At 42.0% G+C, this 18,896-nt stretch overlaps 1 protein-coding gene across 1 annotated transcript in view; it reads right to left on the bottom strand.

The window, feature by feature from the left end:
- The window catches only part of RB195_010826 (uncharacterized protein), a gene marked incomplete at both ends in the record, with an annotated part of 14,178 nt that extends 1,331 nt beyond the window's left edge, over positions 1-12,847 (bottom strand). Inside the window, 13 exons of the mRNA XM_064191987.1 lie at positions 14-142; positions 205-301; positions 1,561-1,667; positions 1,913-1,997; positions 2,082-2,143; positions 2,294-2,473; positions 4,231-4,330; positions 4,643-4,722; positions 4,835-4,974; positions 5,036-5,199; positions 8,770-8,867; positions 12,373-12,573; positions 12,647-12,847. Coding sequence (XP_064049570.1) covers positions 14-142; positions 205-301; positions 1,561-1,667; positions 1,913-1,997; positions 2,082-2,143; positions 2,294-2,473; positions 4,231-4,330; positions 4,643-4,722; positions 4,835-4,974; positions 5,036-5,199; positions 8,770-8,867; positions 12,373-12,573; positions 12,647-12,847 — 1,644 coding nt within the window. The remainder of the gene's footprint in view (positions 1-13; positions 143-204; positions 302-1,560; positions 1,668-1,912; positions 1,998-2,081; positions 2,144-2,293; positions 2,474-4,230; positions 4,331-4,642; positions 4,723-4,834; positions 4,975-5,035; positions 5,200-8,769; positions 8,868-12,372; positions 12,574-12,646) is intronic.
- Positions 12,848-18,896: the final 6,049 nt, after the last annotated feature.

Raw genomic sequence — 18,896 nt, 5'->3', positions numbered from 1 at the left:
ACTGAATTCTTACATTTTCATTCCATCTCCATTGCTGATTGCGTTCGCCATGGCATACTCGCATTTCGACTCTCGCACCGCGTGATATCCTTCCCATTGAGGATTCGGCTGTCAAGCAGTGGGTTGAGTTGGCCAGTCGGATCTGAGGAAACCGAGCTATACTGTAGTAAGAGTAGAAGTAGTTTCACCGGCTCTTTTGCCCACCTGGTATTTCTTGCCGAATTCCAGCGGTTTTTCGATGATGTCGAACTTCTGTGGAATGTTATTCGGCAACAGCTCTGGATATACGTTCTCCAAGTACCTAGAAAGCATCATGAGCGAAAGTAACTAGTTTTAGCTTAAAGTCTGATGATCTGCGACGAGTCTCAAATGTGAAGTGCTTTCTGAGATCGCAGAAGACTGGCAACAATGTCTTCTCCCGTCGGCAAGAGAAGTTCTCGGTTGCAAAATAAAGTCGAAGTTTGGACGAATACGCTGTGATTCCTCTCTCACGATAGAAATAAAGACTAGAAAACAAAAAACAAAAAACAAAAAAATGTTTCACAAGTTCCGGAGGGAACAATGAAGACCCTTGCTAAAAGCACCTGTCCCTGCAAGCAGCAGGGGTCTGAACTCGAGTCGTTCCGGTAGTTTTTTTTTTAATTTGACCGACCGCCGCGTGAACATATTATATTCTTCCGGTGACCTAGTCTGGTAAACCTCAAACCACAATCCAGCGCAGATTTTAACGCTTTCAGTGGTGCAAACACAAAAAAGACATAACAGTGTAACTATATGATCCATTTGTACGTAGTTGTGGTGGATAATGTGGCGATCCCAACTTTATCCGCATCTGCAGCTTTTCAAAATCACAGAAGACTCCATCACCCCTTTTTTTTATCTCCGCTTCGACAGGATGCTATCTCAAAGAGATCAAGACATATGGACGCATTTCTTTGCTGCAAAAATTTCAGCTGGTGGGTAATTTTTCTCCAAAGTACCCACAAAGTCCATGATGGACAACTTCGAAACTAACCAGTTAAACAATGCGATTAGGATGAATTGTCCCAGATGAACATTCAAGCGAAGAATTCACGTTTCAAACATGGATTGTGGTTTTATTAATGTATATGTGGGAATCTAACTCAGGTGCCGGGATCGATCTCACAAAAGTAGTCGTTTACTCGTAATGTCACCTTTCATTAGAACCTTGACCTATGAGTTATAGCGTTAAGTTAAAGGCATCACCCCACGAATCTGAGGTGGTACGGATTTCAGGTGGAGTATCCGTATACGGGATCGTAGATTATGGAGAGAGGGGTAATCCCGTGCATTTCTTCCTGAAAAAACGGCCCGGAAGATACGGCTTCGGGCGTTCCGGCGCGCTATTTTCTACAAGGAGTTCGACTGGAGCGCGCCAGTCTTGTGCTCGCGCCGCATCTTCCGGGCCGTTTTTTACCGCAATTAGGGAGAAATGGACGGAATCACCCCTCTCCATAATCTACTATGCCGTATACGAATACTCCACCTGGAATCCGTACCACCCAGATTCGTGGGGTGATGCCTTTAAGTAGTACTCACCACTTGAATGATTTACACTGTAGGTTTTTTCTCAGTTGTATCCGATCGCTTATGTCTCCGTAATCCGTCTTCGTAGCCAGATACGGTCGTACTTTGAAGAATTCCGACTGAAAAATTCTAACTAGGTATATTGAAATATTTTGCCCATCTTGACTGATATTGAAATCTTTAATTTCAATATCAGTCAGGACGGGCAAAACTTCCACTGAACAGTGTCGATCAAAAAGAACTCCATTTCAAATTAAAAGAGGTGTGATTTGACGTGCTATACTCATTTTTCGCGTACTTCGTCGTTCAAAAGCCCTTCAGTATACGGTTCAAGGTTTGATAAAGTAGGTACTGGAAAACCCACGATGTATTCATCCAACCACACACGCGCAGCTCTCACCGAGTTTTTACCCATGGAATCGGAAGCGAGGCCGTAGGGTCGTTTACGTCTGAACAAAGGAGCAAACCAGAATTATTCTCTTCTCTCGAATAGATTCGATCGCATGCGCAACAAAAAAAAAACTGCTCCGTACCTGAAAATATGTCCAACCCGACTGCATGGTATGATTTCAAGCTCACCACCACACATCCATATCTAAAAAAAAAGTGCGCTGTTTCATTAGCAGTTGAAGAATGCTGGTAGAAGTTAGGGGATCCTTTCTTCTCCTTTTTTTTAGGGATGCTCATTAATGTCATACAAAAAAAAATTATTTAAAAAAAAACATGGATGTTAATTTCCACCCACCCTGAAAGATATTTCCACGTTTTCCGCTCCCCACACGTCCATTCCTTCATCGTAGGTGCCGATCTTAAAAAAGTAGCTCCGATCCACGGCAAACAAACCACCTGCCATCGTTGCCGACTTAAGCGGTCGTATGAAATTTTTCTTGTCGACGGCGAAATAGGTGTGCGGAGGATAGTCCCACTGAAAAAGTAACACTCATATCATCATGCAACAGACTATTCATTTTATTTGCATATACTACTACTATTCATTTTCTTTCTTCATAAGAAAAAGTCGACGTAGGTGCATTTGACAAGAAATAAATGGATAAATCTACGAGTCAACTACGTACGGCTAGAGAAACATATGGAGAAGGAAGTTCAATGAAGCATGCATTTGTAGTTAGCTCGGTAGAACTAAGCAACATACACAGCACTACTCTAATAAATCAATTCTTATATAATCAACTCTTATAAGTTTTTATTGACACTTGTTTAAGTAAGGGAGTAAAAAAATGTGCTCTCTCAGAAATACACAGCCTTTCAATTATTTTTTTGTAGACTGGACACAAATTTTCATAAAATTTGAGTCCATCCTTTCCACCTTTTTCTCAGGAAGTCAATTTTATTATTTGTCCTTACTATTAGGTACGCTCTTACTAATTTTTCCTCGAATGGCTCTCATCTTGGTTTGAACCGACTCTGAGAAAACTTCTTGGGTGTTTTTCGCAGCTCTCAGCTCAGCAACCGATATTGAGAAACGAAAAACATAAATCTTCTTTATTCTAATCGTCTTACATATAACTAACACTTATTCCTGTGAACACGCTTTTCCTATGTCCCTTATTCCTTCCTTATTTCCCACAATTTACTAATAAATAATCACCATTTGATTAATAATAATTAACTATTAGTGAATTGATTGATTAATAAATAATTATTCAATTATTTGGGGTGGATGTGGCGCAGTCGGTTAGAGCTCCACTGTGGACATATGGTTCGAAACCGCCCTTGTGCTGACAAAGCCTTTCATCCCTCCGGGGTCGATGACCTGGTACCAGACCTGCCTGGAAGGACAAAAATACTGACTTGACTATCGGATGGGCCTCTCAAGTCATTGTATAAGACGGTTACACGTTCGTGAACCTCAAACGATTCCGAATTGAAGTGAACGTGGTGGCGCATCCCAAGCGGACTGATTAACGCCAGACACGTTATTCTTTGACTTTTAATTATTATTTAAACCCCACGAATCTGGGGTTATACGGGTTTCAGGTGGGTTATGCCTATAAGGGGTCGTAGATTGTGGGAAAGAGGGTGATTCCATCCATTTCTCCTTGTATCAGTGGAAACGGACGACACCGGAATGCTGTTTGTTATGACGGCTGCTGTTGCAATGCGCAACAATTGCGGACCGCTATGCCCATCCCCGCCAGCGATTCGTCGAAAACCCATTCGGACGAATCGCAGGCGGGAGCGCAAGGGTGGCGCGCTGCAATAGAGGAAGTCATAAGAAACATCATTCTGGGGTCGTCCGATACCACTGATACAGGGAGAAATGGGCGGAATCACCCTCTTCCCTACAGTCTACGACCCCGTATAGGCAACCAGAACCAACCAGAAACTAGTACCCCCCAAGGCATCACCCCATTCTTTATGCTTGCTCTCAGGAGAAAAAAAAAGCAGATCTCTTTTCAAAATACTACAGCAACGAAGAGAAGCTCACATAAAAAAGATTAAGTCTTTCGAATACTACGATACACCAGAGCAAAACTGAGGAACTATTCTGGCCTTCGAAGGAATAGACATTCAAAAAAAAAGGCACCCACAAGCCAGGATTACTGTAGTAAAGTAGTGGAAGTGAGAATGATAGAAATGGAGAAACGAGAAATTAGAATGTATTCAGATGTTTGAGAACGGGAAATTTGTAGCAGCCCTACAAATCCTTGAGAAGAGTACCTTAAAAGTGAGTCCCCAGTTGAGGCCACCTTTGCAAACAGGTGACTCCACATATTTCATGGTGTCCAAGTCGATGATGTCGATGATTGGGCACACCACCCTGAAATTATCGAAGATGAAATACTTGTGTTGAGCGGTAAGCTGCAATCAAAACGATTTGATTTAAGGGGCAACGTAGCGCCCACGTGTACAGGACTTTACCAACCCCTCATTGGTAACTGCGGGCATGCGACTACAGCGCAATTGGTAAGAGGTTGAGATAAAAGAGTGTGGCACGGAGCAGACCCCTACTGTACGCGCGTTCGGAGATCTTTGGCCGAGGTGGGTCTTTTAAGGAGAGCTGAGCGACAAAACGAAGGCTCAACCGAGAGAAGCGGAAGAACATCAGTTATGATATTCCAAGAAAATGTACCTCTCCGGTTTCTCTTTGATTCGCTCTAACAACGGCTGCAGCCACTCCTGGTTGACCTCGCAGTGACTGTCAAGGAAGACCTGGAATGAACCACTACCTTCTCAATTAAAAAAAAACAGCTGGGAACCTTAGGATGACGTCTCTTTCTTATCGTGGACGAGCATAAACAGGAGTTTCAGCGATCTCGCTCACCAAGACTTCTCCTCGCGCTTTCCGAGCTCCAAACACCTTTGCTCGGATGAGACCCTGATTCGATGGTGTTCTTAGGAATTTCACCATATTCCACTGTGGATGGTTCTTCTGGTAGTCGGCTGCTTGAAGTGATGCCTCAGCTGAAACGCACGACACTTTTTACGGATTCCCTCAAAATTCGCCATTCACTGAAAAACTAACGCCATTCGCTGCTGTCATCAATCAATAGGATCTCCTGAATTAGTTCGAGTGGAGTTCGATCCACGATCGAATTTACCATTCGGATAAGAACAGATGGCGATTCGTTGAAATAGCATACAATGATGCTCGTCTTTGGCAGCGACGACATGAACGTGTGTGGGCATCTGCAATCCAAATAAAAACAATTAAACATTGTAAACCAACTCAAAAGGTGATCGTGAGTTCATCCCCTCCCTTCATAAATCTCTACTAGTTCCGCTTATTGATTTTATCGATTTTGATCTCTTTTAATCTCTCTTTTCTAGCTGAATTACGTCCTCACAATGTGCAAATTGAAATTCAACGCATTACACATCCCTAACAACTTATCAACACTTATTGAAATCCGTACATTTTCGAAATATTTCAAAAAAAGTAGTGCTTTGTCGCACATTTCAAAGTGATCAATATGTCTAAACTACGTTGTGTGCACATTTTTTTTGCAACATCCAAGCATTTCGACACATCCAAAACAAAACAACAAAGAAGAGGATGGTGGAATTGAATCGCTTTAGGAGCATAGCATCGAGGCGGAAAAAAGCTGCATAGCGTGGCGCAGTTAGTAAGAGGTTCCGCTGTGACTGCACGATCGACGGCTCGAAACCGCCGCAGTCTCAACCAAGCCTTTCATCCCTCCGGCGTCGATAAATTGGCACCACACTTGTCTGGGAGGATAGAAACACTGACTAGACACGCCTTCCGCCCACAAATCACTGCATAGGGTGATCAACGCCGTGCACTTTGACCTTACCCTTCTTAATAAACGCTGATCTGTAATCCGATCGGGTGTTTCGGAGATGGAATGCACATGTCCTTGACTTTTATGCTTTAAAGAAAGGGACAACGTCAGACTCGGAATCGTGATAAAAATTTCACCAACAATCTTGGGTCTTTCTTCATTTAATAGAATAAAAAGTACTTTCTAAGAACTCCCGTTTGAAACTCCGTGACTCGATGAAATCACTGCATAGGGTCATCAAAACCACTGGCTAATACAAATGCTTTGATTGGTGAAGATTGTCATTTTTGTTCAGTTCCATATTCAGCTTAAATTCAGTTTCCATATGATTTTCATCCATAAAACATAGGATAGGTTTTTTTGTTTTGACGAATAGCAGTTACCTTAGATGTAAAGTGGAATCTCAAAAGAAAATGTGTCACAATGTACCCCTGAAAAAAGAGAAAAAGTCCTGAGAACTGATCTGCATGCACCGTGGTCTACATTTGTGAACTCCCCAAGTCCCTCATTATTGTGTTTTTGTGCTTGAACGCTTGCCTACGCTTGCACTTCTCGCCCTCTTCAACATCACTAGTAATCTTGGCGCTTTGTTTGGCCTAATTTACCGGACAACTGATCCTTATGCTCCTTCTTCTACAGCAATTTCCTTGCATGATTGTCACTTCTTTCAAACAAGAATGCGTTAACTGTCCCCCTCAAAAGTTCCCGCAAGCAAAACGAATTTAAAAAAGAACTGTACGGGTTCCTGGCATCATTTAGGTGAAATCACACTGAGTTCTGGTTCCTTCCCCTATTTGTCGTTTTCCAAATACACCTGGAGCAAAAGTAAATCTAGTCCGTATTAGGTGATAATCTAAGAAAGCGGGGTTCACCAGCCCCACTCGTCAGGGAGACTGGTTTTTGATAAGGAAGAGATTCGAAACGCCAGGCCATAAACAAAGTTTCACCAAAACCTGGCTGGAAAAACAAGAAAACACAAATTCAGTTCCCATAAGATGCCTTGAGCGCCTCGCTCTTCGCGCGCGCTACCGGTCTGGCTTCCCGGATGAGAATTCGCCGTAGTCTTATTAGAATACTGCATTAGTTGCAATCTTCTAAAAGCTGCGCAGCTCAAAAAACGTCCCGATACATTATGATAAGAGGATAAAATGCTTAGCGTTGATTAATCACTTAGGAATTCGTCAAGCACGTACCCTCAACGTACCACTTCAGTTCAAAATAGGAGAGGTTTATGGACGCGCCCGTGATCTGAATAATTACTTTCGAAAGCCAATCAAATCAATATATTCTTCTGCTCCTGTGAAAATCTGTTGGCAATTTACTTTCCCCAGAAAGAAGAAGTGCTTGGTCGGTTTTGTGAGCTATCGAACAATCCACTGAAAGTCATGATCTTTTACAACAAACAATCGCACTGTACTGAAGTTTGTTGTGGGTTGAAGAGAAAATGTTTCATGTTGTGGTTTAATTAATTTAAAATCCCCAAGTTGTCTCCCCACAAATTTTCCAAAAGAGCATCTTAAATTCTCATTCAAAGTTATAGTGATTGAAATACTACTTTTTTTGGCTAGAACTAGCAGGAGACATTCCTCTAAAAGACTTTCTCAACCCAGCGTCAGTGGAAATTTTTGATTCCGGGTCCTCAAAACTCAGTAGCACTCAAGATTTAAAGTGATCAATTTACTTAGCGAGCCAGTCCAAGTTAACATTATTGCTCCTAGGGATGAAAGGAATTATTTCGTTGCGAAGTTTGTCCGCTAACCCACTTTATACGTCACTTCATAGCTTCTACGAGAGTTAGGGTTTGCATTATCGGGTGAAATGATCAGCCCGGTGCTCCTAGCCCATTCGATAGGAGAGTTTGTGAGGGGTTCGTTCTGTTTACGCTCTCTTTTTGTAAACTACATCCGGAACGCTATTAACTACGGGAGGGAACCTAGCGTCGAAAATTTCCCCGAACGCTCTATTTAAGTATGAACGCCTTTGTTTGCACAGACGGTTGCGAGGCACGTTCGATTGATGTGCATTTGATTCGGGCAACGCAAAGGGCAGGGGGTTCGTGAAACAAATCCAGCGTGACCGAGAACGATTCCAATGCACTTCACTCATTGTTGTGATACTGGTTTTTTTTTCCTGTAATTTGCACTTAATCTTCCTACTTATGTTGTCATCAGTTGTTCTTTAATGGATAGTACAGTTCATTTGCACTATGTAGTTGTAAGTTCTCTCTCCTTTGGTGATTGCTTAGAAAAATACTGGAGTGCAAAAAGTTATCGCACCAGGGAACTAGCCTGATGACACGGCATCCCTGCTACGTTCTCAACACTCATCTCCTTCTTTTTCGCAGTTCTTTTCTTACTGATAAGACATCTTTGCTAATGACAGATGATGGCAATTACCAGGTAAGGTAAATATTTAAGGAATGACATCGTCGTTTAAAACACGTCTGAATCCATTTTTAAAAATTCGTATAAATACTCAAAGAAATCTTCACGGAAGCGTAAGCGGCTACACATCCGATGGTCGTATCTACAGAGGACCTTCGATGTGTTTGACCCAAGCAAGGCCAAAGGCAGACTGAGGAAGAGGAGATTGTAATCAATGTGTGTTCAATGCCGGTGGAAATTCCGTCTGATGAGGAACACACAACGCACGACCCAAATTCGTAAAACTGTCTCGGCTCAGCGGTGCCTCTCTCTCTGTGCAAGCAACAAGGTCTGGCGAGGTCAATAGAAGGAGGGCGGAGGCGTTCGAAATGTTTGAATAAGAACGTGAGGTGAGAAGAAGCGGAAATGTACACGATGTGGGATGCACGGAAGAGAAGAGAAAGGCTTAAAATTTCAGTCGAAGACGAGAACTTTAGAAGGTCAGAAAATATGGCCAAAACGAGATGGAATAGTGTAGGAGGTATTTCACAGATGGGAATTACGCAGCAAAAACTGCGAAAAAAAAAACTTACTGCGCATTCCTCGAGTCTGGAATTTTACGACGATATCCGATTCGATCACTGAGCAACCCATTGAATTGATACTTCTCGAAAAGCAATTTCTTCTGCTCCTAAAATTGAACCGTTAGTAAAAAAAAACATTATTCGCACACATTGCATGATCAGATAAACTAATACATCTCAAAAAATGTATTCTTCGGCTATTTATGGGGCAGCCTGTAAACGTTTTCAAATGGAAATTTCCAGGAAAAAATATCAGAAGCTACGGATTGATTCGAGTTGTAGAACTTCCACAAAAGAATCATTCAACAGCGGCTAGAGAAGTTCGTAAGTGAGTCACCAAACGACCATTACGTGACCGGAAAGAAACGTTTGCACTCTCTTATCTATCCAGTATTTCTTGATGTCGCTACTGAAATTAAGTGCGTCGATGAAAGGAAGCGAAGATTCGCTTCCGGACACGGATCAGTCCTTTTCAAATTGCTTTCCTTATCATTTATTATAAAATGTGGGATAATACAGTTGTAACAAATAAAGTAGCAATTATATAAAATAAACAACAAGTGATAAATAAAGGATATGATTTGAGACATAAACATGGAAAAAAATTGAGGAGTTAGCAGCTGTTAGCAGAATAGCGAAAGAAAAACGACAGCAAATATGAAAATAACAAACAACTATGTAAACAACTAATAAGCAGTGATAAGGAGATTCCTTTTCTATTTTTACTTTTCTAACCGCTTCTTTACCTTTTTAGATGTTGTCTTTCACATTCCTACAAAGTAACGACCAGAATCTGTCCATAATGAGAGACCTCTCGTTGAGATCCATGCTCCCCTTCTTCGTGGAAAGAACCGCAAGCTCATTTGATCTCCAGAAAAACGGAGAGTACACATCTACATATACAACATAGATATATAACGATATGAGACTATGTTCGGCTGAAGTTTCTGTCTTGTCCACAATCTTTTCCCGAAACTACTGTAAATATTGCTTATTCAGAAACCATATTATAAATCACGACACATGATTTGCTTCTGCTTTGTTTATGCACGTAAAATGTCCTTGCGCTATTCGTTATGTGGTGTCGCGAAAGATCGACTGTAAACTAGTGAACGTGGCTTGGAAACCTAAAAATGTCGTCATAAAGTGTTTCGATCTCTTTTTTTGTTTTTGATACCCCAAGTATTTCGTTCCCTTCTTGCAGCAAATAACACATATCAAGACTTTCAAATCATTTACAAATGCAAGTCGAAAAAGGTTCTTAGTTTTTTCCCCTTTACAAGAAAAACATACAAAGGGTACCGATAAGAATAGATTGGAGAGAGGAAAACTTCACAAGAAAAGCTGCAGAATATCAGAAAATAAAGAAAACAATAAACATCAACAATGCAACATTAAGAGGTATTGTTGGTGTTCACTATTTGGTGTTTACAGCGTTTATGAAACTCTTAATTCTATTTGGATCTGGGCTCATTCACATCACCACGGAAAAGCCTACAATTTAATCAAGCTCTGGGTAAGCTCCTCTTATTTACACATACTGTTCCTCATAATCGACGCTTCCTCGAAGTGCATCTGACCATGTGAAAATCGCACATAAGCCTGTTTTTCTTTTTGCTGCGCATGTCCCTACCGCACTCGGTTTTTTTTTACCGCAACGAATGTTTGTTGTTCGTTGGCACAACGAAGGCTAGACATGAACAGTCGGCCCCACTGATGAGGGCGAATGGATGCGAGAATCGCACAAGCTGGGAGACACTGAAAGCTTGAAAGCTGTTCCCATTGGGATGAGTCTCATGAGGGGAATTAGCCCTTGCTTCACCTCTTCATAGTTTCCAACCAATTTACTTAGGGAGCCCGTATTCCATTTTTGCGAACTGCGAACCTACTACGTTGGTATCCCTAGTCTGCTCGCCCTGAGCACCAAGTAAGCTTCGCTTCCTCCCTCCTATGAAAATTGGAAGTACTCTTCACTTATACATAGATTTCCCAGTTTTTCAGGGCGATTGTGTTTCATAAACGAATACACATGTATTACTGTAGCCATGGTTATGACCATCTTTGTCCGAAGTGACGATTTCCTTCTTTTATTTTATATTGAAGATAGCTCAAAATGGAAAGAATCAAACAGGTAGAAGCAATGCATTATAATAATGCCCTGGCCATCCACGTAGCCTTTTATTGTCCGCAGCTGCATCTCAAATCTTCTCAGTCAAGCAGTTGATAGCGAAGAAAAAAATAAAAAGATGGAGTAGAAGAGGAGAGGAAAAAAACGGGTAGAAACATTGTAAGACTGATGGTAGGTGAAAAAAGGAGTTTGAAGTAATCCTTACAAAACACGCAAGATCCACAACTCATTCATGCTGTAATCCCATTGAAGTCTTTTAAACTCTTTCTTCTTAGTATACTATACCATGTCACCGTGAGTAATGGAGAATAGCGGATGGTTAGGGTTGAGGGGAAACAAAAAATCACTAATCGATCACTATCACAAAGTATGTAACCAAACGTGAATAATCTCCAAGTCCTGTATTCTTGAAATCTCGGTATTGGGAATTGCATCTATGTTTTTTGTTATGCCAACGAGATTTTGGTGATGCTTTACTAACGTGGGTTTAAAAAGGACAAGAAAATTCAGGAAATCCTCGCAATAAGCTACGAGAAAGTGGGAATAATGGGTAACTATCAAAGAAGGCGATATCGGAACTAGGAAAAGGGCAGTGATTCGGATAAAAACCACTAGTTTCTAAGAACATCCGGTTTTCAGAAATAATAACAGATTTGGCAGGAAAGTTGCGCCTTCGTTTTTTTCGTTTCGTAAACGCTGTTGACAAGGCGGTACTGATGGTCGTCTATAATTATAATTAGACACCTTGAGATAACACGTTGTTGAGAATTAGAAGACGAGGTGCAATCAGAAAGCAGCAAATGCTTCAGAGCTTGAAAACATTTCACAATGACTTTCGAAGGAGAAAGACTAAAAGCAAAAATTAAGCCACAATAGTGAAATTCACTAAAAACTCAACGTTTACTGAAGAATGAGCAACGGAAAACAGATGAACGGAGAGATAATCGCGAAACAGTGCCAGAAATCAATTTCGTTCCAAATATTTAAAAATGTAATCTGAGAGAATCTTTAAAAAAAAATGATTTTCTTTTGGAAAAATTCCAAAAACCAAATCCCAAAAAACATAAGAGCGAATGAAATGAGGTCGGTCTACACACAACAACTGGGAATCATCCCAGGAATTAGACCGGAATGAAGGTTGCAATCTTCTTCCAACTCTCTAGGTGCTATCTACTCCCCACCTTTGTCAGAAAGACGCAGTTCTACGCGCGATTTCACCGTCAATATATAATTTCCCAGCAACTGAACGAACAGATGGATTGTTAGACTCAAGGAGACCAAAGAGATCCGAAACTCGGCCATAGTTCTCTGGAGGGTCATTTCGCCGACGAGAGAGGTGGTGGTGTGCTACACCGCGACTGTTGTGTCCACCTATTGATTGATCATCAGGCTTGCCTCCGATGAAAATCTCGTACTCAAGGAAATGTTAGCGTGAAACAAAAAATGTAGAAATTGAAACGAATTCAAAAAGTAGTAGAGTTTACCTCCTCCTCTGGTGAACTGACGATAGCGAGCTTTTCCAGATCAACTTCAGGTTCCCGTTCCTCTATGGGAACGATAACCGCAGGCATCACGTTATCTCTCTGCTGATCCTCATTTTCCACCTCTTCGGCCTTCATCTCCTCTTTGAGATCTTCTACAACTTTTCCGTCTTCCTTGGGTTCTTCATCGGCCACCTTGTGGTCCTCGAAATCGGTGTCAACCAAAAATAATCAAAAATAGGTCGCATAGGTGAAGCGACAGCCAAAGCAAACGAACCTTCTTGTATTCATCGTCGTTATTTATGTCCTGTAACTTTACGGGAGGTTCATGAGGCAAATCCCTAACGATCGGCTCATCCTCTTTCAGTAGCGAATGGGAAGTGGGAAGTGGTCCGGATTTGCCGAAGAAGTATAACGTCACTAAGGCCCAAGCACCGAGAACCGCACAGAACGGTGCGACCTTCCGCCGTCCGAGCATCACACGGAGAGGAGAGATCGGGAGAGACCGGACACGCCCCTCAAGCGAACCAGGAACAACTGAGGGAAGTTGATACGAGACGATGATGGTAGGCGAGAAGACTCGTTGCTGCAAGGAGGAGGTTATGAACGAACGATCGAGGATGTTTGCCTAGCCACTTCATCGCTTTTATTCCATAACATCCCTGACTAATTGTATTTGCTGCCCCGCGCCGAATGAGTTTTCCTTGCACCGCAATCCGCGAATAACGCGCAGTTTGGTGAATTCCAAGATCTCAAGGAACTCTTAGCATTTGGAAGCAGATGAAGAAAAGGTTAACGGAAGACTGTGGAACTTTGTTCACAGTCTCCCCGGGGAGCGAGTAATGTTCGAACGAGTTGTAGCGGCGAACTGATTTCTTCCCGTCAACGATCGCAGCACGTGATAATCGCCAAAACTGAAAAAAAAAACTCTTTCAACGCTTTGCACTTCTCACACACAGCTAGCGCTTTCCGAATCCCATTTTTTTTAATCGAATCACTACCGGTTACGCCTACATCTGCGGATAACGCGCTTGGATGATAGCTGTGTAAACGCTAATTAGCAGCTGATACAAATCTCGTTTTCGACACAAATCCTTCCTTTCCAAAAGAACTGGTCAATTGTTTCACGCTTTGTCTTAGAATTTATCCGGATCTTCTAGTGATTACAGCTCAAAACCTGTAATAAGCCCCAATGGAAAGAGACAGAAAGAAAATTTGCAGAAATTCATCCTGCAGAAGTTGATGGCAACAAAGTTTGGAATTAAAATAGTACAGAAAATTTGTGGGATGGGACTAGCGCAGCTGGTAAGAGATTGGACTGTGAGTGAACGGTCGATGGCTCGAAACCACCTTAAAATCAACCAACAGTTCCACCCCTGCTGGATAGATAAGCTGGTACCAAACTCCCTTATGAGGATAGAACCGCTAAGTTGAAACATTGGCTGGACTTCACCGAGTCATTGCACAACACACCTTCATATACCTCAGACAATTCTGAGTTGCAGCCCAGCGCGGTGCTGACCACAAGCGGATTGATACTCTTGAGACCTATCCCTATCATGACCGTTGAGAGAATTCATAGAACTCCTGAAGACGCTGTTTCACACTAAGAAATGTTATTTGTCGGAATCTCCTTAAAACAAGAGCTAAGTCCTCTGACAGTGACCGGTTCCAGACTAATTCTCTTGAATGATGGCTTGACAGAAATTCTTGGCCACTTCTGCTGGTCAGATGCATGCCAGAACAATCAACTGTTCTTTTTTTCTTTGTCCTCAAACAGATATTCTACAGCGCTTGTGGAAAAGTTTTTACCATTCGATTTGCTTGACAGAAGTACTGAGAGCTAACACAAGTATTTCACTTTTAACTTTTTCTGAGAACTGAACGGAAAAATATTTTGGATAAGAAAATGAATATCTATTTTAGGACTTCCGCAATTGCGCTCATCCTGAGCATCCGAGAACGAACAGAACAGGTTGCAAGTTCTTCTACTGTACAACTCGTCCTTTACAAGTGGAGGACGTATACAAAAGGAGCGCCGGGTGTCTCTAATGAATCACCGTCCTATTGTACTATTCGAAAGCGACGACGATGTTCACAGCCGAAATTATTCATAATACGAAGAATACGTGTGCAAATTAATCAGCACCTTATTTTTAATACTCATTATGAGACCCATCCAGGACGTGCTGGGAGAATGGATGAGGAATGCTCAGAGCTATTTACGAGTGCACGTAATTATCGTGTTATCTACAATGGTGACCTTCGTAGAATTTGCCACCCACCTCGCTAAATATAGAAGGGTCAAAACGACATGAAGCGCGTACGCAATTGCGTACGCAACTTCTCTCGGGGCGCTTCGGTGAAGCGTAGCGGCTAGGAGCCTTGTGAAGCCCTAGCTGACACCTCCCATCGCTGCAGTTCGCGAGAGTGCCACCTCGGTTCCAACTGCTGCCTCCGCGCCGTTTCGAGCGCGTACGCAAATGCACCGCAACTACACCCGTGATTCATGTCGTTTTAACCCGCATGTAACTTTTGTAGCGTTCAGAAATGCTTTCTAGCGCTAACGGATGTTGTTATAAGGTTACCCAGGACCTTAGTTCTCATGTCCTTCCAACCTTTGTCCTGTAATTACACGTCCATTTATCAAATAAAATATTTTGCCCAAGAAGAGAAAACAATTTGATCCTAGCAGTTTGAGAGGAGAACTTCGAAATGTAAGGTGACCCCAGCGGAAGACGAAAAAAAACACGTAGAAATAGAAATATTTGAAATGCTCAATACAAGGAAGACGTAAGACAAGCAAAAAAACCACCATACTCTTACTCAAACTCGAACTCCTCGAAATTGAAACTTACTTACTTCGAATCGACTTGTCTTATCGGCTAGCGCCTTGCAATCTCTATCCCCTCAGCAGCATTTCCATGCGAGATCCGCAAAAATATTATGCTTCTTTTATTAATCAGCGTATGACTTAGAGTATCTTTCATTTTAAAGCCGAATTTCTGACAGTGTGCTTATTTTCAGGAACTGCATCAATACAGAAAAGTACACCAATCGCTCAAAATGCGCATGGAAGCGTGCAACTTGAAGGCAACGCCGGTTCTGTGTGAATTGTGGATTACATCATCCAAAGCCATTTACCAGTTTTTCCTGCATTCGCAATGCGTCCAGCTCTTAAGTGCTGTGGCTCCTCGAAATCGTATCACGGCTTGGAAAACGAAGAACATTAACGGAAAAAGATTCTCCTGTTTTCTGCAAAAGGAAGGCTGCTCTTCAACTGGATTTCAATTCAACGAATTGACGTTTGGATGGCTGAACCATCAAAAGGGGCAATTATTAGTTGAAAATGCCTCAATCATCACATTTGTTTGCGATTCGCAGAGAATAGATCTCCAAATACTTCTGACAAAAGTTCGTTCCAGAAAAAATTTTAAGGTAACCATACATACACATCCAGAACTGACTTAATAAACCCAAACCATAATGTTGAACAAGTTACTGCTCAAGAAAAGAAATTGATCGTTTGACAAAAGGTTGAGCGATATTATGTTTTCTAGGTGGTAATTGTACATTGTAGAGTCAAAACGATATGAAGCACGGCGCAGTTGCGCTCGAGGCGGTGCGATCGGGTGGGGACCCATACTAGCGCCTCTCATCGCTGCAATTAGCAATGGTCCCACCTCGACTCCAGACGCTTTTTCCATTGCTTGGAGCGCAACCGCTTACGCAAATACACCGTGCTTCATGTCGTTTTGACCGGACTGCAGTGTGGGGTGCTTGGCTACACGAGCCCCGAGTTCACATGTGGGGAGCAGCCGTATTCGAAAGCTCTTCGTTTTCAACATGTGTTTTTAGTTGCTGTAAACATTCTATTCTACTCTTCGATTTTATTCTATTTTCAAAGTTCCTTGGAAGGGAAATCAAAGGCAATCAATGATCTCAAGTAGTATCTTTCTAGAACATTGCGAAGGACAGTTCTTCATTTGAGGTGTAAGCTGCTCAGTGCAGAAAATTGACTCATTTCACCTCTGTAGATGAAGAACAAACGAAACACCTTGTGCTAATGGAAATAGAAACGACGCGTCTTTTTTTATAAACCAATTGTCGAAATATTCACTTCGAATATACCATACTTCAAATGCTGTATGGTGGACTTTTATTTCGTTTAGCGGCAAAGAGCAGAGAATATAGAGTTAATTGTCGAGGTTGTTATTAGACCGGTTGAGATCGCGACATGATTATGAAACGAAAATTGGAGTTAATTCCAAGTTCCAGAAACCAAGATCGCGACTGGATCATGTTTTCTAGTAGCAAGATTTTGATTTCTTCTATCTTATTAGTCCAAACAAAAAGTTTTTGACTGAGCATGTTGTCTTCATAGACGGTTAACGTTTCGTGCAAGATTGGACTCGTCTTAGTTTCTTCAGCTTTGAGACAAATTAACAGAAAGCAAAATTGGAATGCGAGTTTCAAATGGGACCAGTCATGGTCTGTACCATGATTTTAAAGTTTGAAGGATAAGGTGTCTGGCGTTAAAGGCATCACCCCACCAATCTGGTGTAGTACGGATTTCCGGTGGAGTATTCGCATACGGGATCGTAGGTTATTGAGAGAAGGATGATTCCGTCCTTCTCTCAATAATCTTCATTTCAATCATTTCTTCCTAATTGCCGTAGGAAACGGCCCGGAAGATATGGCTTTGAGCGTTCCGGTGCACTATTTTCCACAAGAAGTTCGATTGGAGCGCGCCAGCCTTATGCACGCCCCGCATCTTCCCGGTCGTTTTTTACGGCAATTAGGAGGAAATGGACGAAATCACACCCCCTCCATAATCTACTATCCCGTGTACAAATACTCCACCTGAAATCCGCACCACTTCAGATTCGTGGTATGCTGCCTTTAATCAATGGGATCGCTTGGGATGCGCCTTCACGTTCACTTCAATTCAGAATCGTTTGAGCTTCACGAACGTGTGACTAGCCTATAGAATACTAATGATATAATACTTGCGGTGACTAGCCGATGTGTCTAGTCAGTGTTTTTATCCTCCCAGACAAGTCTGGTACCAATTTGTCGACCCCGGAGGGATGAAGGGCTTGGTGAGCACTAAGGCGGATTCGAACCTCCGATCGATCGTGCAGGCAGCAGAACCTCTAACCGCTACACCATTCGCAATTCTTTCCTCACGAAAAGGGACACAGAGACAGACAGCTCGCCATCGAACAGAACGAGGTGCAGAGGACACGTCGCAGTCGCTTGGTGAATCACATTTAGTCCCCAACGATCTCGTTGGTCTACAGAATTACAATGCCTTTGACACTCTAATCTCAAGGAACTAGCAGTGCTGACGCTTCAGGTCAATCTTGGTGAAGGGATTAAAACATCCTAATATTCTAATCTGTTTAGTACCAATAATACACTGATTTAGAAGGTGAAAAGACCTGTCCGTCGCAACATTCCAGCAAGCGGTTTATTTGTGAATTTTTTCTAGAGAAAACATGTTCAACAGAGCAGGTGATCCGATAAGTTGATTCATTTTTCTGAAGGTGAGGTGACCAAACGAAACATCATTTTGACTTGGTATGGACGACCCCTCATTCATCGCACGTATACTCCCCTAGGTTCAAAAAAGGGCATGGCAGATATGTATGATCAGCTGCTGTCCGTCCTCTCCCCCCCTCCATGACGGCTGATGCTTTCTCGGAAGTGTCCGCATCCATCCAAATAGCCTCACCTCATTGCAACCTATGCTTTCGGAGGATGCCCTATGATCAGAAATACTGAACAGAATTGTAAAAGAGGAAACAATTAATGACCTCTAGGAGGAGGACTTTCCTCTAATTTCCGAAACAATACATAAAGGATAAAGTATCTGGCTTTAATCAGTTCGTCTCTTCCGACTTCAATTCAGAATCATTTGAGGTTTATGATTTCCATATTTGAGATTTATGAACATGCGTCTGATGTCAAATGACTTGTTATGTATCAGGTCAGTGTTCTTTATTCATTCGACAATACTATGCATAGACCATAAAAAACAGACGGTAAGTAACGGTGCAGCACCGTCGGTCACTTGCCCGCGCTCTCATTTTGTCACAAAATGGAACTTTTAGAACAACTTATACATCACGAGATTCCTCTCTTTGGAATCCGTCGATATACCGTTGAAAAGGTAGTAAAATGACCCAACTACTCCTCAAAAGACAATAATTGCAACCTATCCTGAGGTTATACTTGAAAAAGTATTCAAAGACTTATGCTTTCATATTTAATCAAATGTAAATAATGAAAATATCTATCTAAAAATTGTTGATGACAACTTCACGAAACACATGAAACTGTAGATTTGAAACTGTAGTAGTATTTTCTCATTTGTGCTTTTTAATTCTTGCATACAATTGCGATTCGCCCTTATCTTGAACGCTTGTAGTGCACTTAATGCAGTTTCGAACCATCGCCACTGCGGAACTTTTTTCTTAAGTATTTAAACGTTACGGGCACTAAGTAGTGCTTTTTCATGCGTT

Source organism: Necator americanus, chromosome III (assembly GCF_031761385.1).
Source record: "Necator americanus strain Aroian chromosome III, whole genome shotgun sequence".
Lineage (NCBI taxonomy): Eukaryota > Metazoa > Nematoda > Chromadorea > Rhabditida > Ancylostomatidae > Necator > Necator americanus.
Note: the sequence above shows the minus strand (reverse complement) of the source record. Positions and strands in the feature narration are given on the sequence as shown.